The sequence below is a fragment of the Choloepus didactylus genome, chromosome 18 (genome assembly GCF_015220235.1).
Source record: "Choloepus didactylus isolate mChoDid1 chromosome 18, mChoDid1.pri, whole genome shotgun sequence".
In the NCBI taxonomy this organism is placed as follows: Eukaryota; Metazoa; Chordata; class Mammalia; order Pilosa; family Megalonychidae; genus Choloepus; species Choloepus didactylus.
This window is the reverse complement of record NC_051324.1, coordinates 52,239,224-52,266,663: the sequence shown is the minus strand read 5'-3', so window position 1 is coordinate 52,266,663 and position 27,440 is coordinate 52,239,224. Positions and strand designations below refer to the sequence as shown.

The following is a 27,440-nucleotide window of genomic DNA, read 5'->3' as shown; positions in this document are numbered from 1 at the left end:
GCCAGCTCTGTCTGAGGTTTCCGTGAGACTGTATTATTTTAAGCTTTGGAATCCAGGGCTGGGATTTTGACATAGGCAAAAAAGATTACTTTCACATAGAAGAGAAGAAGAAAGGTTGTGTTAGGAGATAAGGTCTTTAAAAAAAAATTATAATAGAGGAAAGGAGCGTCTATAAATATGTAATAATACTGTTACTGTCAAGGTTTATACTGAATGTGTGTATCACAATGTGGATTAACTCCCTGAAAGCAGGGGTATTTGTTTTATTCACTGATGAACACCAAGTACCTAAAACAGTGTCAAGCACATAGTAGGTGCACAACACGTATTTGTTGAATGAATAAATATTGGAAGGGTTTCTGAGTCAGGAGATGAGGATCCTAGTTCTGCAACTAACTGGCCAATGGAACTTGATGCTAAGACACAGCTTTAAAACTCCCTAAGGTGTGAATGACCTCTTGATGATGATGGTTACATTAATGCCCTTTGAAACAGGGCTAGAATAAAGAGCCTGGAATTACAATTGAAATCTTACTCCCAAGAAGACTTTTGTAAGAAGGCAAAAGTTGAGAAAATGTAGTTGGACTTGTTTCTGTTACACCTGCCTGTGAATTAGAATGCTGTTTAAAACAAATATTTAAAAAAATTCTATTTAATTCTTGGAATCTGAAACTTGGCTTCCTTGGTCCTGTGGATAACAGTGATTTGTGCCTTATAGGCAATATGAAACTGTTCATTTCATTAAATATATTACCCACCCACCCTACCCCTACCCCTGTCTGTCTTGGACTGAGTTTTGAAAGTTTATTTCTCCTTTGTTCACAAGCAGTTTCCCAGAAGGTATGAGGCAGCAACATTAAACACATTACATTTCTATATAGGACAGTTAAACTAAAGGTGAAAGAGAAAAAAAATGTGGAGAAAGATGAAGATAATTAATACCAGGAAGTCGGATAAATTGGGCATGAAGGGAGTGTAAATAGGGAATAACTGCTGTGCTCTTAGAGAATACCTCCATTCCAGAAAGTCCTAGGTTTTTTCTTTATTTGTTTTTTGCATTGTCTAAACTATATTTGTTTCTTTCCTACCTCTTCAGTCTGTCAGTCAATCATTAGTTGAGACTTCAGTGCCTCAGCCTTAAAGTCATTAGATAATTGTTTGGGTGGTTGGAGTTTAGTACCTCTGATATACTCTGACAAATGTGTTCTGATGCTTTGATTCAAAATGAACCACTAAAAAGTCTTGTTTTTATTGAATGATAATGAACAGTCACTGAATATGAAGATATGTGCTGGCTTAGTACAGAACCAGCCAAGATAGGGTTCCAGCCTGTTGGGAGATTTGCTTTAACTCTTCTGAATCAGCATTGTATATCCTAAGAGCCTGCATGTTCCTCTGGGTCTCATAAGAATTAATCCTGCTTTGATGTTTATCACTATTGTCTAAATTGCAACTGACCTTATTCGTTTAATTAAGCAATGATAGAAAATATTAATGTTGTAATTTTATTTTAAAAGATAATTCAGGTCACATGTTTATGTAAGTTTCTATGTTTATAGTACCCAGCAGATAAAACTAATGAGAACAAACGTAATACCTTGGAAAAATAGGAGGGTCCAAATTAAAGACGTGCTTAATAACCAGTTGAGGGATCTGCCAGGCTGTGTATCTAGTCACAGAGTTGGTTTTAACGGGAGCATTGATGAGATTGGTGATCACCAGATTCTGTGTTTACTAGAGCTCTTAGAAGGGAATCGGCTCACCCCTACCCCCTACTGTTCATGTTTCCAACTCCATCATGAATTAAAAAGGAAAGAATGAGTTGGAAAACTTAAAAAACCTACCATGCCAACTGCCTTGGAAGCCTTACTTAGCCTGCTGGTTAATAAAATTATTTGTTGTAAAGGAGAAAGTAGCAAAGACATTGAACTTGCCTCTAAGACAAGGAAGCTATTTCTGCAAAGGGACACCTTTATGTGGATGAAAGAACTTCATGGTTTGGAACTTTTATATTCTGATCTCAATTTCTTTCAGTTCCTTAATTGTTTTATTGTTTCTTAAAATGTTTTACCCCCAAACAACTTCAGTAAGCTTTTCCATTTCCAACTAGTGACAGACTGCATTCTAGTGTTAGTCTTTGAAGAAACTTGAGATCCAGTTATTGGGGGAAAGATTCCAATATTTTATGACTTTCTTTTAGAGAATTGACATGTAAAGAAGATAGTTCTTATTTTCAATGAGTAATCTTTCTAAAAAAATATTTTTTAGAATAATTTTAGATTTAACCAAAAAAACTTATAATTCAGAGAGTTCCCATAAACTCTGCATCCAGTTTTCCCTATTATTAACATTGTTACATTAGTATGGTGCATTTGTTACAATTAATGAATCAATATTGTTCAGTATTCTATTTTTTTTATTCAGTCTGAAGTCATTCGGAAGTTTAAAAAAATGGAATTGGCTACAGATTTTTAATAGTAAAAGTCTCTAGAAAATACTGAATTGCCCTATCACCAAGAAAGACTTATTTTTCTTTAATCAGTTTAATTTACATACAATAAATTGACCTAGCTTGTATATATAGATTCAGTGAGTTTTCATAAGAGTATGTAGTCATGTAATCACTACTGCCACCAAGGTAAAGAACATTTTCATCATCCCAACAAAGTTCCCTCATGCTCCTTTCCTTTCATTCCCTCCCTCACCTCTAACCCCTGGCAACCACTGATCTGTTTTCTGTCACTGTAGTTTTTCCCTTTCTAGAATCTTTCTAGTAGAGTGTCACGTAAGTGGAACCAGAAGTATGTAACTTTTTGTGTCTGGTTTCTTTCACTTAGTATAATGCTGTCGAGGTATGTTGCTTTGTGTACAGGTACTATTCCTTCCCTTTTATTGCTGAGTAGTAGTCCATTGTGTGTATATGCTCCCTTTTGTATTCATTCACCAATCCTGGACATTTAGGGTATTTCCATTTTTTGGCTTTTATGTATAAACCTGCTGTGAACAACATTTGTGTACAGATCTTTGTGGGGACATGTTTTCATTTCTCTTGGATAAACAATTAGGAATTGTGTGTCTGATGTATGGTAAGTATATATTTAACCTTATAAGAAACTAGCAAACTCTTTACCAAAGTGGTTATACCATTTTGTATTCCCACCAGCAATGTATTAGGATCTCAGTGGCTCCACATTCTCGCCAACAAGTGATATTATCAATCTTTTTAATTTTAACCATTCTGGTAGGTGTGCAATAGTATCTCATTGTGGTTTTAATTTGCATTTTCCTAATGATTAATGAGTTTGAGAATCTTTTTGCCTGCTCATTTGCCATTCTTTTGTCCTTTGGTGAAGTGTCTTTAAATTTTTAGCCCACTTTTTATTATGTTGTTTGTAGTCTTATTATTGTGTTATGAGAGTTATTTATGTAAAGACTCATTTTTAAAATCTCTTGACCAAACAGCATATGTTTTGGAGTTTATTTTCAATGTAAAAGTGAACAGAATGAAAGGTTCTTAAGTACTAGCTTAGTACTTTAATAGAAAATAAGTGCGCTTTTTTTTTTTTGCATCTGTAAGTAACTAAAGAATAGCTCTAATAGAAATATAAAATATTTTTTTTGTCATTCTCTTTGCCTAAGATTAATGAACCCACTTTTCCAAGCTTGTTCTGGTGAATGCTGAGCTTTTTATTATTTGTTTATTTGCCTCCTTTTTAAAAAAATCTTTGAAGCAATATTTGGTTAGGACACTGTTTCAGGTGTTTATTTTAGTCACATCTATCTGTTCTAAACAGTATGTCTGGTTTTCCTAATATACTCTGTGGAAACTGACCAACTGCCAAATAAACTTTTAGAGACATGGGAGATCCATTAAAAAGCCAAGTGAAATAAATATTGGCTGAGGGACACATGAGATTCAAATATCACTTTAATTGTAAAAGGAAGATGTATGGTTTATTTTACATCATGATTGGTTAAAACTCAATGGCTTTTTCGTGTATATGGGTATATTGCCAAGTAAAACATTTAATTAAAATTCAAAATGTGCCATTTAATGAATTTACTGTCATCTGCTTTGACAGACTGTAGGCAGTCACATTTCAGTTATAACTTTTTTCTTTAATAAAAAATACTGATATTTTTCTGTGGCCTTCTTGACCCCCACCCCACACACCAACAGCTGTGGATTATGTTCTTCTTCATTACTTGATCTCCAGTTGTAAATGGATGGTATATCGTGCCCTAAATTTACCATTTCAAAAAAGGAAATGAGTTCCAAAAGGGAAGGGTGGTTATGACATCTCACTGAATTATAACATTTGGGTCATTTGGGTCTCAGTAAGGGTGACCTAAGTTTTCCAACGGAGGCAGTTTTGTCCTTGTTTGAGACCATTTTTGTGTTACCTGGAGCATACTTTTATTAAAATTCTTTGGGGCAGAAATTTTTTGAGCAACCACTTAATTTGCATGTGAGTTTGGAGTATGTTCTTCAATAATTTTATCTTTTGAACAGAGTTTCTTTTGGCCCCATTCCGTACAGGAACGAGAAGCATTTCAAAGATGTAGGAGGAAGAGAGATTGTTACATTTTGAGGAAAGTAATTCAAGCCTGCTTGCTTTTTTTAAAAGCCAGCACCTTAGCACTAGGGATTCAAATTCTGTTGTTGTTTTATACCACTCCCCAGACAGATAATATTTAAATCACAGGGAATTCTATTTCCAAGGGCTTGAATCACTTGATTGAGTTAATAGTAAATACAGTGAGTCTTGGCTTCTTTGCTGTTCCTTCCTTCATTTACTCTCTAAATTTATCATAGCATTACATGGACCCATCCAGTTCTTCAGATGAAACATTCATGTATAGTCCTGTTAAAGTCCAGTACAAGAGATATTGATCTGATGTGGCATATATGTGATGGAGGGTTAAATGTTGGTGTTTTCTCCTCTATGCTGTTATATCTTTTGGGAGAAAACAGGTAACTTAAAGACACTTGTGTAGAAGAAATATGGTATTAAACTCCAAAAGAAAAAAGTGCTTTGCAGGACATTAAAAAAAAAACAAAGTAACTTTAGTTTCTTTTTCACCTTTTGGCTTTTCATAGCTCCTTGTAATGTTTTCCGAAATTTAAAAATGTTAGGTGAAATGAATAGAACTAGCTGTCTAAGAAACCTAAGAAGTTAATGTAGAGTGAAAACAACCCCTTGTAGATTTATTGAATTATGTTTGTTCTTTCACTAAAACAATTGAAAGACCTACTGGTTGAGCTTAGAAATTGAACCAGAAAAGCACTGCAAACTTGGTAATTGTGAAAATATATTTGTACACATGACTGGAATGATAGAATTTAATAAATTAAGGAACTGTTCCCACATAACATCAAAGATTATTGGGAACTGACTTAAATGCGAAAATAATGGTAGCCGAGGCCTCTAGAGTCTTCTTAGTTCTCAGAGAGCATCCTGAGGGTGTAGAGTCTAAATAGGCACCACTGACTTAATAAAACCACTGTCTATTCTCTTTTGAAAAGCTGAAATTCTGTTTTGCCTTTGTGTCTTGCCATTCCTCTGAAAACAGAAGGCACATCATAAAATCTGACACTTACCCTTGCATTCTGTGGAGTAGGTAGAGTATTATATTACAATGAATACTTCTTTCAAATGTTGAACCTTAATTCAAATACTGAAGAAAAACTGATTTGCAGTATTATATTTCCATATGTCTTGCTGCTGACTTGGAAATGAGATTATGCTGTTGTCATATCCTACCTTTATTTTTGTGCATTTGGTAGATGTAGGCAGTTTGGTGGGTACAGTTTTGTAAGTTGGTTGAGTCTTTACATGAAGCTCTTTGTTATTAACTTCATTTTTGCTTAATATTTCTCTTACTCAGCATAGTGAGTAGGCTCCCAAACTTCTAAGTAATCCAAGTTCTTTATCTGTGAAAGAACTTTTTGAGTACTGTATTAGAAATGAGGATAACTCAAGACAGAAGGTAAGCTTCCTGGTAATCAGACCAGGAATTGCTGATGTGAAATCTTTTTTAACTTGAAACTTTTTATTGGAATCATATATTTGGGTTCTTTAAATTTATATTTTTATGAATAAATTTAATTGACCATGTTTATTTGAGTTTGAGGCATGTTTCATTTCCAAACAATACAATATTATTTCTCATTTCTATATCTTAGATTACAAAAAAATGGATATTCCAAATCCCCCAACTTCCAAATGTATCACTTATTGGAAAAGAAAAGTTAAATCTGAATATATGCGCCTTCGACAACTTAAACGACTTCAGGCAAATATGGGTGCAAAGGTAAAAAATAATTCCCAAGTGAAAGGGTATATATTTTAATTTATTGATCCAATGTGGGTTTTGTTTTGTTTTGTTTGTCTTTTTTGAAATCGTAACAGTCTTTTCGTTGGCTTTGCTAGGCTCTGTATGTGGCAAATTTTGCAAAGGTGCAAGAAAAAACCCAGATCCTCAACGAAGAATGGAAGAAACTTCGTGTCCAACCTGTTCAGCTGATGAAGCCTGTGAGTGGGCATCCTTTCCTCAAAAAGGTACTTCTGGAGTCTAAGCTCTGCCTTCTTCTATTCCTTCAGTGAAAGTTTTTTTTTTTTTCCTCCTACGTTTGTGACTTATTAGAAAGTAAATAAGTATGAGTTATGGATAAAGTTATTATAGTCAACTTTGAATAAATTAGAGTGGTAAATCTGTAGCTCAAGAAGAGCATTTTCACCTACTTTTCTCCACAGTTAGTGACTATAATCATGAGTTGATCCTAGAAAAACAAAACATGTGCTGTCTACTGTTTTGGGCTCTGTGTCCAAGCTGCAGGGCAATCTTCTCATGCCTTGTTTGGCATTCTTTGATGTTGGGAAAGCAGTGCCTTGGATAATGGACAAGAGTAACTGTCAAAGGGAAGAAGTATCCCTTATTATAAATGTAAAAAAGAGCATTCTAATTTCTTTAAAAGATTTTTAAAATATGAAAAGCAGATTGTTTATTGAAAGTGATTGTCTTTCCCAAAGCAGCACATGACTATATTTTCTATGTCTCCTCCTGTACTGTACCCATCACCCATGCAGCTGACTTGATGTCCGCTGTCATCAAGTTTAGGTCTTCCGGAAAACGTCCGTCATCTTCATGCTGATCTTCTAGGACTTTCAGAAGCACTTTGCTGTTAGGTATACCCTAGAGAGACCAACATTTTTAGATTCTATAAACATCAATTGAGTGTGGGAGGCACTGTGCTGGACTCTGAAGAGGATACAAAGGTGGATAAGAGACAGTTCCTGCTTTTCACAGGTTTACAGTCTGGTGGTTCCTTTTCGGATCTGATTGTTACAAAACCTTCAGCTTATTTGTAAGAGTTGAAAAGCTACTGGGATCATTTTGGAAGGCAGCTATAATTCTTTCTTGGGTTCTGTGCTTACCTTTTCTCTCCATGTCATTGCTTATATTTCAGTGTACCATAGAGAGCATTTTCCCAGGATTTGCAAGCCAGCATATGTTAATGCGGTCTCTGAACACAGTTGCATTGGTACCCATCATGTATTCCTGGTCCCCTCTCCAGCAGAACTTTATGGTATGTATTGAAAGCCCTGCGGTGATTGTTTAAACTGTATGATTATCTTATGTTGATATGCCAGAGTTCCTCTTAGGGTGAAGATTGTCAGAGTACTTAACAAACTTGGACCTGCAGTATAGAACATTGTTTCAATTTATTTACAGATATATATATATATTTGCAGGTTGTTCTAACTTTTTAGGTTTTGTGCTTCCTGAAGAATATTTCTGAGATGACTCTGGTTCTTTTACAAATGAATGAGACTGGGAAAGACTCCTATTTTCTTTTACTACCTTGGCCCAGTTTTGTAATACTATGTGTAGTTAAATGCACCTGAACCAGGCAGGAGGCTTAAGCAGGTTGGTGCTTCCTGGTGATGGAGCAATCCTTTTTGAATCCCCTAAAGGCAAGATGCTCTGAAAGCAATCGAGATAACAGAGGTGGACATGGATTCACAATCCTTTTATCTGGGTCTTTATGCTGACTCTTACTAGGATTGTCTGTGACTTTGATAATCAGTCTTTTCTAAATACTGCCAGTGCTTATTATTTGCCTGGTGACAGAGAGCAGCACTTCTGACTAGAATAGGCTGTAGGATTACAGAAGGGAAGGAATCATCTCTTAGAATAAAAGTTCAGAGTAATTCTACTTGATACTTGGGGATTTGAGAATGATTGTGTTTTCTGCTGAATTAATAAAATAAAATGAAATAAAGTCCTTTAATATAGTTTATTGCCAGAAAATATCCATAGTTCATTCTGTGGTTAAGTTTAGGTTCCCATTGATTGGCATAAATCATAGTTATAAATTTTTATTATTGTACATGTTATATTCAAAAGTTACATGGTTGCATAGTTTTTGTTCTATATATTCTAGTTATATTGCAGGTCATACTCTTGGAAGCCTTCAATTGCATTTATCAGTCTCTCCACTTAAGAAAAGAATTGGAATTGAAGCCTTTTAGACTGTTGTGTAGGTGATGTTCATACCTATTTTCCAGTGATGTTTAGTGGATAAAATGAGATAATAGATGAAAACACTGTGAAAAATAAATGTGTTGTCAGATTCCAGGTGTTGGTGGAAATATCATTGTTATTATCAAGCTAAACATTTGGTAGTTAGTATCCTCAAGTAGTTAAACTGACTCTTTGTTCCCCAAACAGTAGTGTTGCCCCCTTCCTTTGAGGTTAATTGGCAAAACAACCATATGTTGGCTGATCTTTAGAATGAAGGAACTTTGTGACCAAAGGCAATTTCATAAGACTCAAGAAGCAGAAATGGCAAAGAATCTGTTAGTCAGGAAAGAGGAGATGCATTCTAGCTTCATGGAATGAATCATATCTGGTTTGATTTCAGGTAGAAGATGAGACAGTTTTGTGTAATATTCCCTACATGGGAGATGAAGTAAAAGAAGAAGATGAAACTTTCATTGAGGAGCTGATCAATAATTACGATGGGAAAGTCCATGGTGAAGAAGGTAGCGGTGTTGGGTTCTTTGGGAGACAACTTTGTTAGAGCAGTACCTCATCTTTGGTACATCACCATCTTGTTTTTTATGTGCTGCCCCATGGGGTGAACCCTGGAGAATATTTCAATGTCATCACATGGCTGGGAGTTAAATTTTTGTGTGAGAAATACCCCAACTCTTTTAAAAGGATTTGGGACATAAAAGGATTATATAGTGGTCAATGGCTAGAGAGAAAGTCCAGTGCACAAATAAGTTTGATCTTAGGAGATTCTGTAAGTGCATCCAAGGCCATTTTGTTCTTCATTTCCCTTTTTCTTAGAATGGTAATTAGCACAACCTCGCTGTCATACTTCTTTGATCCCTTGGCTCTCCCAGAAGTTGGTTCTGATATCCTGAATTTCCCAAAAGCAAGTCACTTGTTACTTGTAGTTCTAGAAAAGACTGGAGGTATGTAAGTGGGAAGATAGAGACTCTTGGGATTTGCAAACAAATAGTCCCATCTGTTCTTTTGACATTGGTGCTTTTGTGATGCTGTTGAAATACGTTATTGATCCACAGCCCCCCCTGGTGTCCACAGACTTTCTCCTAAATTGTAGTATACCCCTATATAGTATGAATTTAGGAAAAATTGCTTTCTTTTTGTTCAGAGAAGGCACTGCTGACCCATCAGGAGCAAATCCAAGTGAATTTGTATTTTATCATTCTTCTCTCACTTAATGATTGTTTGCACACTTTTGTGATATTTTGGGCCAAAAATACAGGGTTGATATGCAGCCAAGGAAGTGAAATACTCTAGTAAGAATAAAGCCTGTAACTGGATTGCATTATACCCACTTTAGACACCTGAACTCTTGTGATTATAAGAGCTAGTCAAATGATGATAATTATCTGACTGTCCATATAAAAAGTTTTAAGTATATTACCCATCTAGACTTTGGCAGTGAATACAAGAAAACCTTCCTAAGAGGACTAATGAAGTATGGAGGGACCACTGCTCATCCATCTAATCCATGTTTCAGAGATGATCCCTGGATCCGTCCTGATTAGTGATGCTGTTTTCCTGGAGCTGGTAGATGCTCTGAATCAGTACTCAGATGAGGAGGATGAAGGGCACAATGACACCTCAGATGGAAAACAGGATGACAGCAAAGAAGATCTACCAGTAACAAGAAAGAGAAAACGACATGCTATTGAAGGTAAATAGTGCTGCTTCCTTATTTCACTTTGAAAGTGACAGGTGTAGGGAAGAAGAAACACCTGAAAGGTTTATTACTTATTAAAGGCTTTTAGTGCTTCTCATTGGCCCAGTTAAAAGGAAAACATGATCATTGACTGATAGTTTGAGATAGCTATAACCTACCTGAAGAAGAAAGACAAATTTATGGAATAATCATTGTTTATAAGAGTGCTGTTTGGAAAATTACAAAGAAGAAAATAAAATTACCCTATATCCCACATCCTAGAAATAACAGTGCCATTATTTTGGTATGTTTCCTTCTAAACTTAAGAAATGTACGTATGTAAATCGACGTATTTTATATATTATGTGAAATTGGGATCATGCCATACATATAGTTTTATATCACTTTTTATTTAATCTTACGAGTATTTTTCTGTGTCATTAATATTGGGGATATAAGTATATGTTGACTTATATTTTCCAGGGGTGTAGTGTCTCTCTGTTATCATTATAATATTAGTCTTGTTCTCCAACATCAACATTATGATAGGATTCTTCTATATTCAGGTCTCTCCATGCACACTCATGTTTTCACCTCCAGATTCTAACTTGGACTGGGAATTTTGTTGTTAATATGTAGATGACTCGGACTTCCTATTTTCCTGGTAGCCTATATGAGATAAGTCCAGATAGCATTCACCTTCTTTTTGGATTCCCAGTCAGTAGTTAGGTTAACTTTAGCAGTTCTAATAAAAACTCTGTGACAAAAGGGAAAATAGCTTTATTTGCATGCTCCAGTTATAGCACTTAGCTTTTTATCATTTTCAATTCAGGCAACAAAAAGAGTTCCAAGAAACAGTTCCCAAATGACATGATCTTCAGTGCAATTGCCTCGATGTTCCCTGAGAATGGTGTCCCAGATGATATGAAGGAGAGGTAGGGAAACTTTTCTGACTCAAGGCCATATGCACAATGCTTGGACAAAACATGTATTCAAGCCTATTTTTTTGTTAATAAAAAACCTTGTATATAGTAAGTGCATTATGGTTTGCTTGCACTTCTGATTATTTCTCAATTAATTGCTTACCTCTAAATGCCCCTTCTCTTATTAAGGGTCATTGTTTGCTGGCTTTTGAGAAAGTTTGGACAGAGAACTTTTATTTTGCCATTTTTCTGGGGAGTTACTCCAGCACCATACTTATCAAATTTCACCCTCCCTTTACTTTCAGACATGTGCCCAGCATAATGACAGTGGGGTACCCATTTAGTCATATGTCATTCCCTCATCAACAAGTCCCGTAAAAAACACCCATCCTACCTTGGCAGACCATACCTAGGTGACTATTAGGACTTAGTCTGTATTTTCTCAGTGGAGACATTCCCTTGGAAGGAATTCTTATCTTTCTTTTCTTAAATAGGTATCGAGAGCTAACAGAGATGTCAGATCCCAATGCACTTCCCCCTCAGTGCACACCCAACATCGACGGCCCCAATGCCAAGTCTGTGCAACGGGAGCAATCTCTGCACTCCTTCCACACACTTTTTTGCCGGCGCTGCTTTAAATACGACTGCTTCCTTCACCGTGAGTGGGGCTGATCTGTTTGAAATGCTCTCCTCTTTCTCGTCCCCAGCCACAATTTCCTTCTCTTTGTTCTAAATTATCATGTAGAGTTCTTGGTTTCTTATCTGATGATGGTTTTACAAAGGACCAGTTCTGTTTTCACTTGTTCAGTTATAGAGCAACATGCTTTGCATGGTAGGGACAGAATAACCATCCCCAGAATTATCCCTTAGGACCTCCTAACTTTGAAAGAATTGTGTTGATGTCAGAAATGATTAAATTTTGTGCACTGTGATTTTAGCTGTTTATATCAAATTCTAACTCCTACAATAGTCGTAATTAAAATTTGTTCCCCTATCCCCTGTCAAATGGCTGGATCATTGGAAACAGGACAGTTTTGTGTTTTCCAGCTTTTCATGCCACCCCTAATGTATACAAGCGCAAGAACAAAGAAATCAAGATTGAACCAGAACCATGTGGGACAGAGTGCTTCCTTTTGCTGGTATGTTCTTAAGCTATTCTGGCATTGTTAACTTTGTTGAAAACTGAGCAGGAAATGGTCCTTGGGCTTTCTGCCCCTGGGAGCACAAGCCAAGTGAGCTGGTTCATAGCACTTTAGAGATCATAAAGTAGAAATAAAACATGACTTCTACTCTTAAGAAACTCAAGATAATGGGGCAGCAGGACTAAGTTAGTCTCAGGGAATGAGATTTGAAGAGCATTAAAGGCTTTCCTGCTGTAAATATCATCTACTCAGATTTCAGAGTCTGAAATTGAATTAGAGCAAATTGTTTGTGTTACATACTCTGTTTTCTTTACTCTTTTCTTTTAAATGCACCATATCCCTAGGAGGAATAAATGCATGAAGGCACTGATATCTTATCATGAGGTAATCCATCAGATAGACCCTTCCCTGATAGATCTTATATGGCAGCATGACTTGTCCTGGATACTTGGGGGGAGGCAGGACCCTGAGAGAATCTGAGAATAGGTCAGTTGAACTTGCCAAAGACATAGTTTTTCTTTCTGCACAACAGTGTGAGCATAAGTAAAGAAGAAAATTATCCTTGATAAAATTTTTAACACTGAGTAAAATTAGATTATACAGCCAAATATCTTTGGGACCATCTTTTGTGGGATAGGAGAAGGAAACATGGTAGGGGTACAGTTGCATATGCCTCTGGAGAATGGGCCATATGGTAATTGCAAAAAAATAAGTCAAATGAATAGACTTTATCTAATTTATTGTTTCCCTGACATGTACTACTCCCTTGTATGTGCCAAGTACTGTGCAAAGTTCTTAATATACATTAGCTTATTTTCATACTTACTACAATGGCCGAAGGGGAAACTATGGGTTCTAGAAGTTATATATTTTGCCCTAAGTTTGTGAATAAATTATTGGTGGGCAAAGATGAAATTCAAGCCTTGGTTTAATGCCACCGTTCTTGCTTTTTTTAATTACATCGTGTTATATCAACCTACTAGCGTTTATATAAATCAGAAGGATGTTGTTCTTCTCCTAGTAGTCACCCTGGGACTCTTTACTTGTATTATTACAAAGATGATGGCAGTGTCCAAAACATTGTTGGGTTTGTTTGTTTTTTTAATTTATAGAGATCTATATGCATAGTTTTTCTTTTGTCATTTCTTAGATATGAGTACATAATCAAATACAATGCTGGACTCCCCCCCCCCAAAATTGTTGTTATTTTTTTTTAATTTTGAAATAAATTCAAAGTTATAGGAACAGTTGCAAAAACAATACTAACCCCATACACAGAACTCCATCATACCCTGACCCCTCTCCTCCAATAGCCCAATCCACCAACTTTAACATGCTCCCTATCTATCATCCATCATCTATTGCTCTGGCTTCTGAACATATGAGAGCTAGCTGCACACATCCTTGAACAAACACTATAATTCACATATACACTTCCCATAAACAAGAACATTCTTTTATGCAATCCCATTAAGCACAGCTAAGAAGTACAAGAGATTCAACAATGATACAAAGCTTACATTCTGTATTTCCTTTTCCTTATGTCTCAACTGTGTCCCTTTGAGCCTCCTGTCCTCCATCCTCCAATCCCATCCAGGTTCATCCTTGGCATTTAATTGTCATCTATTTAGACTGTCTTTTTTTTTTTTTTTTCAATTGTGGAAGCATATACACAGCCTAAATCTTCCCATTCCACCCCCTTCCTAGCATTCCATTAGTGGGATTAATCACCTTTAGAATGTTGTAATGCCCTTTCCCACCATCCATTACTAGAAATTTCCCTTCCCCTCAAACAGCAACCCTACACTCATTTCTTAACTCCCCATTGCCTCTTCCCCCATTTCTCTTAACTCATACTCTACTTTTCATCTCTATGGTCATATTCTCTGATGATCTCTTTGTGTTTACTGTTGGGCTTAAAATTAACCTCTTAATCCATAACAATCTTGTTTTTCTTTGATACCGGCTTCACTTCAATAGGACATATAAACTATGTTCCTATACTCCTCCATTCCCCCACCTTTATATAGTTGTCTAAAATTACATATTTTACGTTGAATTCAAAACCACTGATTTGTCATTAGAGTTTGTGTATTTTATATCATGTAGGAAGTAAATAGTGGAGTTACAATTCAAAAATTATTGACTTCTGTTTGTATTCCATTGTGGTTGGAGAATGTACTTTGAGTATATTCAATTTTTTTTTTTTTAATTTATTGAGGCTTGTTTTATGTCCCAGTTTATGGTCCCTTCTGGAGAAAGATCTGTAATCACTAGAGAAAAATGAGTGTCCTGGTGATTTGAGATGTAAAGTTCTATATATGTCTGTTAAAATTCCCTGTATCTCTTTCTCCTTTGTTTCTCTGTTGGTATGGCTCCCTTTAGAATCTGAAGTAGGGCAGGTCTTTTATTGGCAAACTCTCTCAGCATTTGTTTGTCTGTGAAAAATTTAAGCTCTCCCTCAAATTTGAAGGAGAGTTTTGCTGGATAAAGTATTCTTGGTTGGAAATTTTTCTCTCTCAGAATTTTAAATATGTCATGCCACTGCCTTCTCTCCTCTATGGTGGCCGCTGAGTAGTCACAACTTAGTCTTATGTTGTTTCCTTTGTATGTGGTGAATTGCTTTTCTCTTGCTGCTTTCAGAACTTGCTGCTTCTCTTCGGTATTTGAGAGTCTGATCAGAATATGTCTTGGAGTGGGTTTATTTGGATTTATTCTATTTGGAGTTCACTGGGCATTTATGCTTTGTGTATTTATATTGTGTAGAAGGTTTGGGAAGTTTTCCCCAACAATTTCTTTGAATACTCTTTCTAGACCTTTACCCTTCTCTTCCCCTTCTGGGACACCAATGAGTCTAAAGTTTGGACGTTTTATTTTATCTATCGTATCCCTGAGATCTGTTTCGATTTTTTCGATTTTTTCTCCATTCTTTCTTTTGTTCTTTCATTTTCTGCTCTGTGGACTTCTAGGACACTGAGACATTGTTCAGCTTCCTCTAATCTTGTACTGTGAATATCCAGAGTCTTTTTAATTTGGCCAACAGTTTCTTTTATTTCCATAAGATCTTCTATTTTTTTTATTTACTCTTGTAATGTCTTCTTTATGCTCTGCTAGGGTCTTCTTTATGTCACTTATATCCTGGGCCGTGGTCTTCTTGATGTCCTTTAAATCCTTTGCCATGTTTTCGTTCCTTGATTGTAGTTCTTTGATTAATTGTGCCAAGTACTGTGTCTCTTCTGATATTTTGATTTGAGTGTTTGGAATCGTATTCTCCATATCATCTGGTTTTATCATATGCATTAATATTTTCTGTTTTTTTTTTTTGGCCTCTTGGCATTTGCTTTGCTTGATAGGGTTCTTTCAAGTTGTAAAAAAAAGATACCGATCTAATTTTTCAGAAACACAGTTTGGTGGCGTACACTTTCTCTAACTAACCAGCAGATGGCGTCTGTGAGTCACCTATACCCCTCAAGTCAGTTCCCAACCTTGTCCCCGCGGTGTGTGGGGAAATGATTCTTGTGGGGTTCAGTTGGAGAACTCAGTTTGGGTGTGTTGCTGGAGCCATCTGCCCTGAATGTGGGGCATGTGTCTGGGTGGCCAGGGAGGAAGGGCAGCTTTAATATTCAAATCCCCCAGGTTCCCGGAGATTCAAGGCCACCGCAAGAGTCTAAGGCTTCATTTCATTTCAGCCCCAGACCCTTTCTCTTGCTGTTCCACAAATTACCGGACTTGGCATAGCGTCCCTGGGTTCTCCGAGTGGGCCCCCCCTCCCAGCCGTGATCCTCCAGGACCTCTGCCGAGGGAAGGCGTGCTACGTCACCAGTGTGTGCCGTCCCTCAAGGGAAGCCCCAGGCTGCCTGGCCGTGCAGGGGCGCTCTCAGCCTCATGCAAAGATGGCTGAACGGGGCGTCTCAATCCCCCCCCCTCGCACAGTTCCTCCTTCCCAGCTCCGGGACAACTGGCGGGGCTCTGGGCTGTGGGCACGGCCCCGGGCAGGAGTTTATCCAGCCCTCCGGGGAGCCAGCTGCTAGCCACAGGGTTTCTTTCTGCTTCCGGCTCTCCCCTCCGCTCCCCCAGCCCTGAGAGTATCTGCAGCGGGCTATCCTCCAGGCCAGACACCAAGAGGCCGGCCCAGCCCCCTCTTGCTGTGTTTTACTGAGTGGTTCCCACTGTCACAACTGCAGCTGCTCCTGGGTTTTTCCCTTTTTATTTTTCACACCGCCGCACGGCTGTGGGTCTTCCAGCTGGCTTACTCGTTACAGAATGCAGACTCCCGGTTTCACCAAGTATACGGCCCCTGTGGTACTAGGAGACCTCGTCCAGCTGGCGCATCACTGTAACCGGTATTCTGGGTCACCTGCTGGTTTTTATCTAGTGTTTTTCATGGAGGTGTTTTTTTGCCCTGTCTCACCTAGCTGCCATCTTGGTTTTTCCTCCCCAACTTGTTATTATAAAAACATTTTCAAGTTGTGCAAAAAAGTTGAAAGATACCTTGTTCCTGGATTTAACAACATTATTTTACATTTGCTTTATCCATATATTTGTGTGTGTGTATCCTTTGCTGAGATATTTGAATATAAGTTGCAGGCATTGTGAAATCCTGTTCCAGTTTGGTAATGCTGCCATTATGCGAAATACCAGAAATGGATTGGCTTTTATAAAAGGGGTTTATTTGGTTACAAATTTATAGTTCTAAGGCCATAAAAGTTTCAAACTAAGACATCAACATGAGGATACCTTCATTGAAGAAAGGCCGATGGCGTCCGTAACATCTCTCCCAGCTGGGAAGCCATGTGGCTGGCATCTGCTGGTCCTTTGCTCCCAGTCTGGTTTCAAAATAGCTTTCTCCAAAATACCACTGGGCTTCTGTCTCTCTTAGCTTCTCTCTCTCAGCTCTTTTGCATCCGTGCTTGTTCTCCCAGGGCATTCCTCTCTAAGCTGCTCCAGGGCAAACTCTGGGCTTTATCTCTTAGCTTAGCATCTCCAAACATTTTTCTCTCTGTATCTCCAAGGCACTGGGTCTGTGTCGGCTTTTAGCTTCTCCCAGGGGCAAACTCTGGATTACATATTTTAGCTTCTCTCCAAAGTGTCAGTTTCTCTGAGCTCCTTCTTTCTGTGAGGTCTCTTCAAGGATTCTAGTGATCTAATACAGACCCACCTGGAATGGGCGGGGTCACATCTCCATGGAAATAATTTAATCAAGTCTCACCCACAGTTGGGTGAGTCACATATCCATAGAAACACCCAATCAAAAGGTTCCACCCAACAAGATTGGATTAAGAGATCATGGCTCTTCTGGGGTCTATAACAGTTTCACACAGGCACAACCACATTATTATACCTAAGAAAATTAATAAGAATTTCATAATATCATCTACTGTGCCTTCTATATTCAAACTTTTTCACTTGTCCCAAGAATAGCTGTTTTCTTTTTTAAGCCAGTATCATCTAGTTATGCATCATATTATCTTTTTAGTCTCTTTTATCTCAATCCCACTATTTCTTTTTTCTTTTTGTTAAGTTCAGGCTGGTTGTCCTGTAGGATGTCCCACATTCTGGATTTGTCTGTTGTTTCTTCATGGTGTCATTTAACTTGTTCCTCTGTCGCCTGTTCCCACAAGCTAAAAATTAGCTCTAGAGGTTTAATTACATTTATGTTAAACATTTTGGGTAAAAATACTATATAAGTTATGCTGTATATTTCATATTGTAGCATAGGCATATAATCTCAGATTCAGTTAACTTCTAAACTTCTCTTTCGGAATTTCCTTTAGAGCCTACAGTGTGTTATTCTAAATATCCTTAGTGATAGTAAACCTTTATCCTTTATAAGTGGGTTTTGTTTTCAGAAACAGCTAGTCATTGAGAATCAAGTCTGATAAGATGATGATGCAAGTTGAATGATGCACTTATTTGGTTTAAAAAGGAGGGGAACATAGCTAAAGTCATAAAATAGAATTTTTTTGAGTTTCATGTACTGATTGGAGAGTAGTTCTAAAGTTGTTTAAGTAGTAATATTGCACAAATTCAAGAAATACACATTTTATTAGTATGGTAGAGTGTTAAGAGGAGTAGCTGTGGAAGAAGGATCCCTGATTCTGGTACCTGTTCTGGAACAATTAACTATATAGCCTTTCTCCTTTCCTGACCTCATTTCTTCATCTTTTTGGGAAGGGATTCTCAGATTATAAACAGCTAAGATGCAAATGAATTTTAGCTATAACCCACTTGGAAATTGAAGATGCATAAATTATCTTTTTCAAGATTACTTTATTGGACAGCTCTTTTATGAAGAGTTTGTTAGGGTTGGGATGTTTGTTAAATGGCCAGCTCATTGTTATATAGTATAGAGAGGGGGAAAAAAAGACAGACATTATCGCATTTAGGCACAAGTTTGTGATGATGGGATCAATATGATGACTCTGGGCCTGTTCCTGTTTCCTGTCTGTGATGTGTCCATTGCAGGAAGGAGCAAAGGAGTATGCCATGCTCCACAACCCTCGCTCCAAGTGCTCTGGTCGTCGCCGGCGACGTCACCACATAGTCAGTGCTTCATGCTCCAACACGTCAGCCTCTGCTGTGGCTGAGACTAAAGAAGGGGACAGTGACAGGGACACAGGCAACGACTGGGCCTCTAGTTCTTCAGGTACATTGAGCAGAACATCAAGATCTTTCCTTTCCATGCAAGGATACAAGTAAGCCTAGGAACACTGCCTAACATGTAACATTACTATCTTTTTAAAGTTGTTAATTCTTTCCACAGGTTGGTTTTAAGCAGTGGAGACAGAATATTTTGTTCCTAACCAATCTGCCTTTTAAAGTGGAATGAAATACTTCTGAGTTTGTGACAAACTTTTAATGACAATTACATTCCACCTTCTTCTGATTTTTATTGCTTCCTCTCCTAGAGGCTAACTCTCGCTGTCAGACCCCCACAAAACAGAAGGCTAGTCCAGCCCCACCTCAGCTCTGTGTAGTAGAAGCACCATCGGAACCTGTGGAATGGACTGGGGCTGAAGAATCTCTTTTTCGGGTCTTCCATGGTACCTACTTCAACAACTTCTGTTCAATAGCCAGGCTTCTGGGGACTAAGACATGCAAGCAGGTACTGTCTGAAAGTAGCAGGAACAGGCGTGGGTCCTCTAGTCATGCATTTGTCTGTCTGTTCTTTTGCCATCTTCTAAGGCTACCTGTTTGGGGAGGGGTTGTGTTAGGTTTGGTTCCTATGCTCCTGTGCTTCTGGGCCATGAAGTAGGTCCCCCAGACATGACGCCTTCTGCAAATACCAACCTCCCAATGCTTGGATAACTGCTCTCCTCCTTGATGAATTCTTAGTTCTGTCTCTGGCCACTATCACGTTCTTTCATAAGTGTCTGTACTCTCTAAGCTTCTCTTTTAGCTTTCTGCCTTTCTTTCTAAATGTTTACCCTTTTCCTAGAAGGGGCCTCCAGGTCTTTCTGTGGATCTTATTATCTAGAGCACTCCTGCTGCTACATCTGCTGCTCCCTCCATCACCCTCCTCAGATGCCATATTCTCCAAATTTTCTATTGCTAGATTTCCTAATTACTACCCCCAATAGCTGGGCCTAGCCCTCACCCTTTTCACTCATGCCACCACTAGAAGCACAGTCTGATAGCAGCTACTGACGCTCGGGAAGCAGGAGAAGACTGCAGTGAAAAGACAGACTGAAGATAGGGACAGGGAGTTAGGAGTTAGGGCCAGTCTGTACAAGAAAGGACACTAGAGCTGGAGCCATGCCATGTGGCGCCCTCATTTCTGGAGGGATCTCTGGCCTCTTCTTCGTGTAATAGAAACATGAATTGGAGTGCCCTTTGCTTTCATTTTGGAGCTCATACCTATTTCCCTAAGGCATGGGTTCTTAACCTAAAAGTCTGTGTAATTGTATGAAAAATCTATGTGTATGTATTTCTTTGAGAAGAAGATTTATAGTTTTCACAGACTCTCAACCTTAGGAGCAAAAAGGAAAACAAAAGGCCAAAACCCAGGCCAAAACCCAGTGCTGAAAGGGAAAAACACTTGGGAGGGCAATCAGCTTTTCTGAGATGCTGCCCTACTGAAATGGTCATGTGGCTCTGACATCTTTATACCAATAGAGGGCACTAGTGCTTAGAGCCCAGAGGTACCATTCATAGCATGTCTTAACCTCAGTTGCACAAAGTTGCCCTTTCTAAGAAGTAGATACTGTTGATAAGAGTCAGGGGCAGCCCACTCATGGTTTTGTAGAAAGAGCAGTAGATGAAAACTGCTGACCAGGGAAGATGTTACTGTGCTCATTATTTCTACCTTCCTAGGTCAGGATAAACACTTGAGAATTAACTTCAGAGCCAGTGCTGCCTAATGTCCCAAAGCAGTCTTTCTCCCCAACTGAAGACATGCCCAGGGGTAGCTCAGTCAGCTGCCTGTGAGCTCTCCAGAACCCTTTCAAGCCCAACACCTAGCTGGTATAACTAATCTGACCACTTAGCTCAAGAAGGAGTGACAGGTCCTATTGGGTTTCTCTTTCAGGTCTTTCAGTTTGCAGTTAAAGAATCACTTATCCTGAAGCTACCAACAGATGAGCTGATGAACCCCTCGCAGAAGAAGAAAAGAAAGCACAGGCAAGGGTGGGACAAAGGATGGCCAGGCTCTTCCCTGTGCTCTGACCTCCCCCTTAGACTTCCCGTCTGCCTCCCACTTTACCCATTGCACAAGGCTTTGTGAGGTCTGTCAATTTAGTGTTGCACAACTGATGGCCAGAGTTTTCTTGTGATCCCTGAGGGTCTATGCCTTGGACCAGCCCTACTGCCACCCTCCCTCACTAGAAACTATGGACCAGAGATCGCTGTCCAGTTTCCCAGTGACACTCCTGGTTAATAGGACATGTGCTGCCTCATGGCCCTACTCTGAAAACCATCCATTTCTCCTTGTTGGGTGGTTAGTCACCACCTTGCTCATCTCTCAACTCTGGCCAGAGTTCTTTTTCTTTGTTTTTTGGCACTTGTGTTGTTTTTCTCTCTGAGTTGCATAATAACACTGTCTTGTAGCCAGCCTTTGCTTAGGGTTGGAAGTTAACAAAAAAACAAACAAACAAAAAAAATTGGCACTTTGCCTGGTTTGGTTCACTAATGATTACTATCACCTGTTGGAGGAAGGCGCTGACACCAATTCTAGATATAGAAGGAAGGCCCTGTGGCTTCTCCTCAGTTTGCTCCATTCAGTGCAGACCCTTGAAAGGCCTTACCACCTCCCCATCTTGAAACTCCTTCACATTTTTATCTGCCCAAAGAGAGAAAGAGTGACAAAGAAACAACAGCATTATAATCCCCATATAGGGTCAGGTTTTGTTTTGTTCCCATGTTTTGTTGTTTTATGTTTTTTAGTTAATTTGAGGGTGTTACGTTGTTAAGTTTAAATTCTGAAGCATAAGACAGCTGGATTTAGGATGGACTCTAACTTCCATGTACCAGATAGGGGCCTCCTGTTAAGGGATTTCAAACCACAGTCTCTTAGAGCAAATCACATTGTCATTTTCCTGCATCTGCAGAGCTCCGTAGGGCCATGACGCTAACCCATCATTTCTTTGTTTATCAGGTTGTGGGCTGCACACTGCAGGAAGATTCAGCTGAAGAAAGGTAAGTTTCACCAGGCGTTCCTCCCTTTCAGTTCAAGGTCTCACCCTTGTGGCCATCTCCCTGCACCATCTGCAGCTGCACTTGCTGACCCTGAGCCACTTCTGCAGATTGCAGATTTCTCTGCAGCGGCTGAGAACAGCTCAGTTTCTCACTGCAACTGAGAAGACCTCTTAGGAGGTAGAGTTCTGGGCCTTGTGGTCTCTGACTTTCATAGTGCACCATTTGCCAGGTTCCAGATCTCATTTAATATTTAGAATAGCTGCCCTGTAGTCCTGAACCATTGCCTTGCTTATCCCACAAAATATCCCCCCACTGTAGCCTACAAACAACCTCATCTATGATTTTTTCTCACTTCAGGTGCTAAAATATGTGTCCAAGGTTATGGTTAGAACAAGCTGCTTCCAGAATCAGGACAGTTGGACACACAGGAGGGAGGGAGAATATGGTCACAGCAGTGTCCTGTCTGTTCTTTTCACTCCTAGATAATTCTTCCACACAAGTGTACAACTACCAGCCCTGCGACCACCCAGACCGCCCCTGTGACAGCACGTGCCCCTGCATCATGACTCAGAATTTCTGTGAGAAGTTCTGCCAGTGCAACCCAGACTGTAAGCCTTCCACCTTTCCCCTACAGTCTGCCAGAACAGGTGGCCTCCAAGCATCCCAGGTTTCCCTCCATTCTCCGGCATCTTTTGCTGTTGTGGGCCTTCTGATACTTTCTTTGCTATGTTTTGGGAATTCTACAGAGCAAACAAGATACTTAAGATCTGGAAAAGTCATTAAAAAAAAAATACCTTAGGTTTATGATTCTAAAAGCAAGAGTTATACAGAAATCAGATGTTTACCCCAGCTTTACCTTCCAGGGTAAAAATAAAGAAAAATGGGACTCTTTTTCTTTAAGCTACAATCATAATTTCCTTCTTCAGGATATTGCCTTAAAAAATTAACTTAAAACATTACTTTCTTAGGTTACAAGTCTATATATGTCTATTTTAGTTCAGCATCTGGGGTTTATAAATCAGGTAGAGGAACTGAAGCTGCCACCTGCTGATTTGGAGACCCTGAAATACCCACCTTCCCAACTTGGCTCTGAGGATCCCCCAGCTGCCTGGCAAGTCAAAGCCTAAACTAATGTACCAGTAGCTGAAGATGCTTGCTGAGGAGCCCTCCAACAAGCTGCCGGTGAATGAGATCAAGGCATGGAAAGCTGCGTAGAAGAAAGCTTGTTGGATCCTGCTGGTCCCTGTCTTGGTGGGTTGTGGACTTCAGAGCCCTATGACTCAGCTGTTTCTGTGCAAATACAGTGACTTGCATCTCTCTGGGCCCAATCAACACCCAGCTCCCTGCTGCAGCCCTTGCAAAGCAGTGCTGGGGGAGAGATTCTCAAGGGCCTGGACTACTGTGATGCCCCTGTGGGCAACCTCTCCCCCAGCCAGACCTTAGATGGGCCTGCTCACTGCCTCCAACAACAGCCTGGACATCACCTCCTTCAACTGGAACTTCACCAACAATGACACTCACACCAGGAGCCCTCTTATCAGGAGGGCAGCTACAGACCCTGGCACCCCAAGGCATGAAAGTCTACATTGCCATGAGCAATCCCTGTGAGCCACAGTCACAGGCAGATCTGCAGGCCCTGCTGCAGAGCAGTCCCTAGATTTGCTTGGAAGACATGCAGAAGCTGTCCCACGGCATTCTGCACACCACGTTCTGGGTGGTGGCCCGTACCTGCTTCTGCCTGAGCAGTGCCAATGTGGACTGGCACTCCCAGAGCCAGGTCACGGTGCTGGGTGTGGTCAGGTACAGCTGTAGCTGCCTGGCTTACAATCTGACCAAGATCTTCAAGGCCTACTGGTTCCTGGGCCAGGCGGGCAGCTCCATCCTTTTCAACCTGGCCCCGGCCCTAGGAAATCCCTACAGTCGAGACACTCATGGAAATCTGCCTCAGCAACACCTCTGCTCTGGCCTCCCTGGCAAGTGTGCTCCCACCACTATACAGTGGCCACACCCCAGACCTAAAGGCTCCACTCAGTTTGGTAGGCAGTGCCCAGAATTTCATCCACATCACAGTCATTAATTACCTGTCCACCATGGAGTTCTCCCACTTCTGCAGGTTCAGGTTTGGCATCAAGACAGGCTAAGGCATCAAGGTACTACTGCTGATCAGCTGCTGGGGTCACTTGAAGCTGTCCGTGCACGCTTTCCTCCTCTCCCTGGCTGTCCTGCATGACAGCCACACCCACTCTGATATCCAGGTGAAACTCTCTGTGGTCCCAGTGGACAAGGCTTAGGCCCAAATCACCTACAACAATGTCAACAAGTACACGGTGATCGAACATGCCACCTATGTCAGAACCTCCAACTGGTCCAGCAGCTACACCATGGAGGTAGTGGGCACTTCAGTGCTGGTGACACAGCCTGCGGAGCCAGCTAGAAGCCATGTTCCTGCAGGACTGTAACTCCTGCTACAGCCATGAGCTTGAAACCTTGGCTTGGCTACCTGCTCTGCAGCCCAGTCCAGCAAACAAGCTGAGATCTTTGTGGTCCCTGGGGACCCAGGCCCCTGTCCCTGTACCACTACTTCTGTCTGCCTCCCTGCAGCTCCACAGGCTCTCCCACCTATACCTCTGACCCCTTGGGCCTGACACTGTAGCCCTGAGACCCATCAGAGCTAGGGGAGGGATAAGCCCCCAAAGAAGTAGGGATACATACGAGCCCAGCTCCTTGGCCTACCACCCTTTCGTGGGCCAGGAGGACCTATGGTTATAATAATAAGTAAATAATTTGTTGTTTAATTAAAAAAAAAAAATGTAGAGGACAGGGGTCTGGATGTCAGCAGGAGGTAGGGTAGAGGCTTAAAGTGTTTCTCTTTCACTTCTTATCACACCACGCCCTTCACACTCAAAGCTGAACAATTTAATAGCAGCTCCCAGAGCTTGCAGAACTTGGTGCCCAGGCAGTTGTGGTATAAGTACTTCCTAATGTGTAGCAGATATCAATCTTAGCCACAGCAGAGAGGCGCTTGTGGTGGAGAGGGCAGTGGGTAGAGGATAAGTGTAGAACGGATGCATTCTGTTCTCAAAATACTTGTTTTGATGGTGAGGATTTGCCAGTGAAAAACATTGATTTTATTTTCACTGGGGCAGAATCCCCCTCCGTTCCAAATTCCACCAAACAAGAGAGAGGGAGAGCATTGTTGGGGGATCTCTTGGAAATGTCTCAATAGTGAAACCTGCTTTCTTTGACTCATGGGCATAAGTGTTGGGAGATACTTCATTTTCTCTGGGAAAAAACTTGCGTATATGATTACTGGGAAGGGAGTTTTTCTCCTGTTTGTCAAACATTCTTGAACATGTAACATTTATTTCTCTGATGCCCCTTGAGTCAAAGCTGAACCCCACGTTTGCCTGCTTCTCTTCCTAACCTTACCTGTCTCCCCATCCAGGTCAGAATCGTTTCCCTGGCTGTCGCTGTAAGACCCAGTGCAACACCAAGCAGTGTCCTTGCTACCTAGCAGTGCGGGAGTGCGACCCCGACCTGTGTCTCACCTGTGGGGCCTCAGAGCACTGGGACTGCAAGGTGGTTTCCTGTAAAAACTGCAGCATCCAGCGTGGCCTCAAGAAGGTGAGGGTTTTTCTCAGGGCTCTGGGCCAGATAATGCAGTAGGAAAAAAGGAATAGTCCCAAGCACCCTGTCTTTCCACTGGTTCCCCTGGTCTATCTGTGAAAGTGCTAGGTAAATCCTACAAGACATCTATTTACTGAATTAATGAATTCTCCTTTTCCAGAGAAGGATTCATTCTTGATAGATACTAGCAAAGCCCCTGACCCCTGAGTTGGCTAGACTGAGAGGAGCAGAGAGGTGGAAGCTGATGGTACTTCACAGAGACCAGTGAATTCCCACAGATGCCTGTAGGAGGTCCCCAAGTCTAGAGGAAAAGGTGTCATGTTTCCTTTCACAACCTCCCTCTTTTAGTTCCCTTCCACCAGAACAGAATGGCTTAGACTTTTTTGTGTTTTCAGAGCCTCTTAACAGTTGGTAGTTCTTTCCACCCTGCCCCTCCACCCGCACACACATCCCCCCACTCACACACACCCTGTAGTCTGAGGTTTGACTCCCTCTTCCCCAGCACCTGCTGCTGGCCCCCTCAGATGTGGCCGGATGGGGCACCTTCATTAAAGAGTCTGTGCAGAAGAACGAATTCATTTCTGAGTACTGTGGTGAGGTGAGTGCTATAGATTTAGCCCACATTCTTACTGTGGGAAATACTGATGAGAAACCCTGATTTTCTGTGGGCCAGGTCGCTATGAATTAATCTCTGAATAACAGCTGAGTTCTCATGTGGCCTCTCTGGGGGATCCCACAGAACTGTTCGCAATCCTGAAACAAACCACTGTTCATCAACTCTTTGGCATCTCAGCCTATGCAAGGGCGGTGGGGTGGGCGACTCTCTTCAGCCTTCATACTGGTCAGCCTGGGTGGGGTTTGGCACAAAATAACCTGAGCCCTAGCTCCCCTGATTTTCATTATGATATTCATTAAGCGCCTCTGTGGGCCATTGTCCCCCCACCCAGCCTTTTTGCGGGCCAGGGTACCTTGCCTTGAGCAGACAACCTGATACCCCCTAATTTGTTCCTTCTGCCTCTCTCCAGCTCATCTCTCAGGATGAGGCTGATCGACGAGGAAAAGTCTATGACAAATACATGTCCAGCTTCCTCTTCAACCTCAACAATGGTATGGAGTCTCTCTCTCTCGGCACAGGGTGGACTTGGGCAGGTCTTTACCAAGTTGCCCTTGCTGCAGTCCAGGTTCAGATCAACTCTGAATCTTCCAACAGACACCCAGAACAAAGTGATAAAATAGAACTCAGAGACCCACATGCCACAGTTCACTAGCCTTGGCAGAACCTTCATTTCTGAATTGTGTCTGTAATAGGAGCACTGAGCACTTTCACCTCCAAAATCTCCTTACCCAAAGTTCTGAAGAGGTGATCCATAGTTGAAGCAAACAGGGGGGACTTGTAAGGGGACAGTCCCACACAAAGCTGAATTCTCTTGGTGCCTCCTTTCCCCCAGCTCCTGTTAGTAGAAAATCTCCACCAGACTGAATTGTTTCTGTTACTAGGAATTGATTTTAAATTCAGGTTAAAGAAGCTGTGAGAGTTGCCTGATGTGTTCATGGTCTTCCTTGATTTACTTTATCTAGATTTTGTAGTGGATGCTACCCGGAAAGGAAACAAAATTCGATTTGCGAACCATTCAGTGAACCCCAACTGTTATGCCAAAGGTGAGTTCCCAGTGATCTGGGAGGTGGTGAGGATGAAAGCCTGTTTACCATGATTTCTATCCATTGTTTAAATTTTTTTCCTACCTGAGTTGTTTTTTGTCCAGAGATAATCATGATTAGTGTCTGCTATCTTTTTAGTCCTCTCTATATATCTCAGTTTTATAATCTGCTTTTTTCACTGAATACATTGTCAGCATTTTTCCACACACATTAATCATTTAAAGATAAATTCTT

At 40.5% G+C, this 27,440-nt stretch overlaps 1 protein-coding gene and 1 pseudogene across 4 annotated transcripts in view; both read left to right on the top strand.

The window, feature by feature from the left end:
* The window catches only part of EZH1 (enhancer of zeste 1 polycomb repressive complex 2 subunit), a 36,527-nt gene that overhangs the window by 6,210 nt on the left and 2,877 nt on the right, over positions 1 to 27,440 (top strand). For all 4 annotated transcript variants that reach the window (XM_037809044.1, XM_037809043.1, XM_037809045.1 and 1 more), the window contains exons 2-18: positions 6,188 to 6,315; positions 6,435 to 6,563; positions 7,472 to 7,591; positions 8,930 to 9,050; positions 10,061 to 10,237; positions 11,055 to 11,157; positions 11,640 to 11,803; positions 12,193 to 12,284; positions 18,753 to 18,933; positions 19,196 to 19,392; positions 20,815 to 20,906; positions 21,880 to 21,920; positions 22,403 to 22,528; positions 25,366 to 25,544; positions 26,050 to 26,145; positions 26,573 to 26,654; positions 27,126 to 27,206. In XM_037809044.1, the coding sequence (XP_037664972.1) occupies positions 6,199 to 6,315; positions 6,435 to 6,563; positions 7,472 to 7,591; positions 8,930 to 9,050; positions 10,061 to 10,237; positions 11,055 to 11,157; positions 11,640 to 11,803; positions 12,193 to 12,284; positions 18,753 to 18,933; positions 19,196 to 19,392; positions 20,815 to 20,906; positions 21,880 to 21,920; positions 22,403 to 22,528; positions 25,366 to 25,544; positions 26,050 to 26,145; positions 26,573 to 26,654; positions 27,126 to 27,206 (2,098 nt within the window). In that variant the 5' untranslated portion in view covers positions 6,188 to 6,198. The remainder of the gene's footprint in view (positions 1 to 6,187; positions 6,316 to 6,434; positions 6,564 to 7,471; positions 7,592 to 8,929; positions 9,051 to 10,060; positions 10,238 to 11,054; positions 11,158 to 11,639; positions 11,804 to 12,192; positions 12,285 to 18,752; positions 18,934 to 19,195; positions 19,393 to 20,814; positions 20,907 to 21,879; positions 21,921 to 22,402; positions 22,529 to 25,365; positions 25,545 to 26,049; positions 26,146 to 26,572; positions 26,655 to 27,125; positions 27,207 to 27,440) is intronic.
* Positions 22,721 to 25,486, top strand: LOC119513655 (annotated as a pseudogene).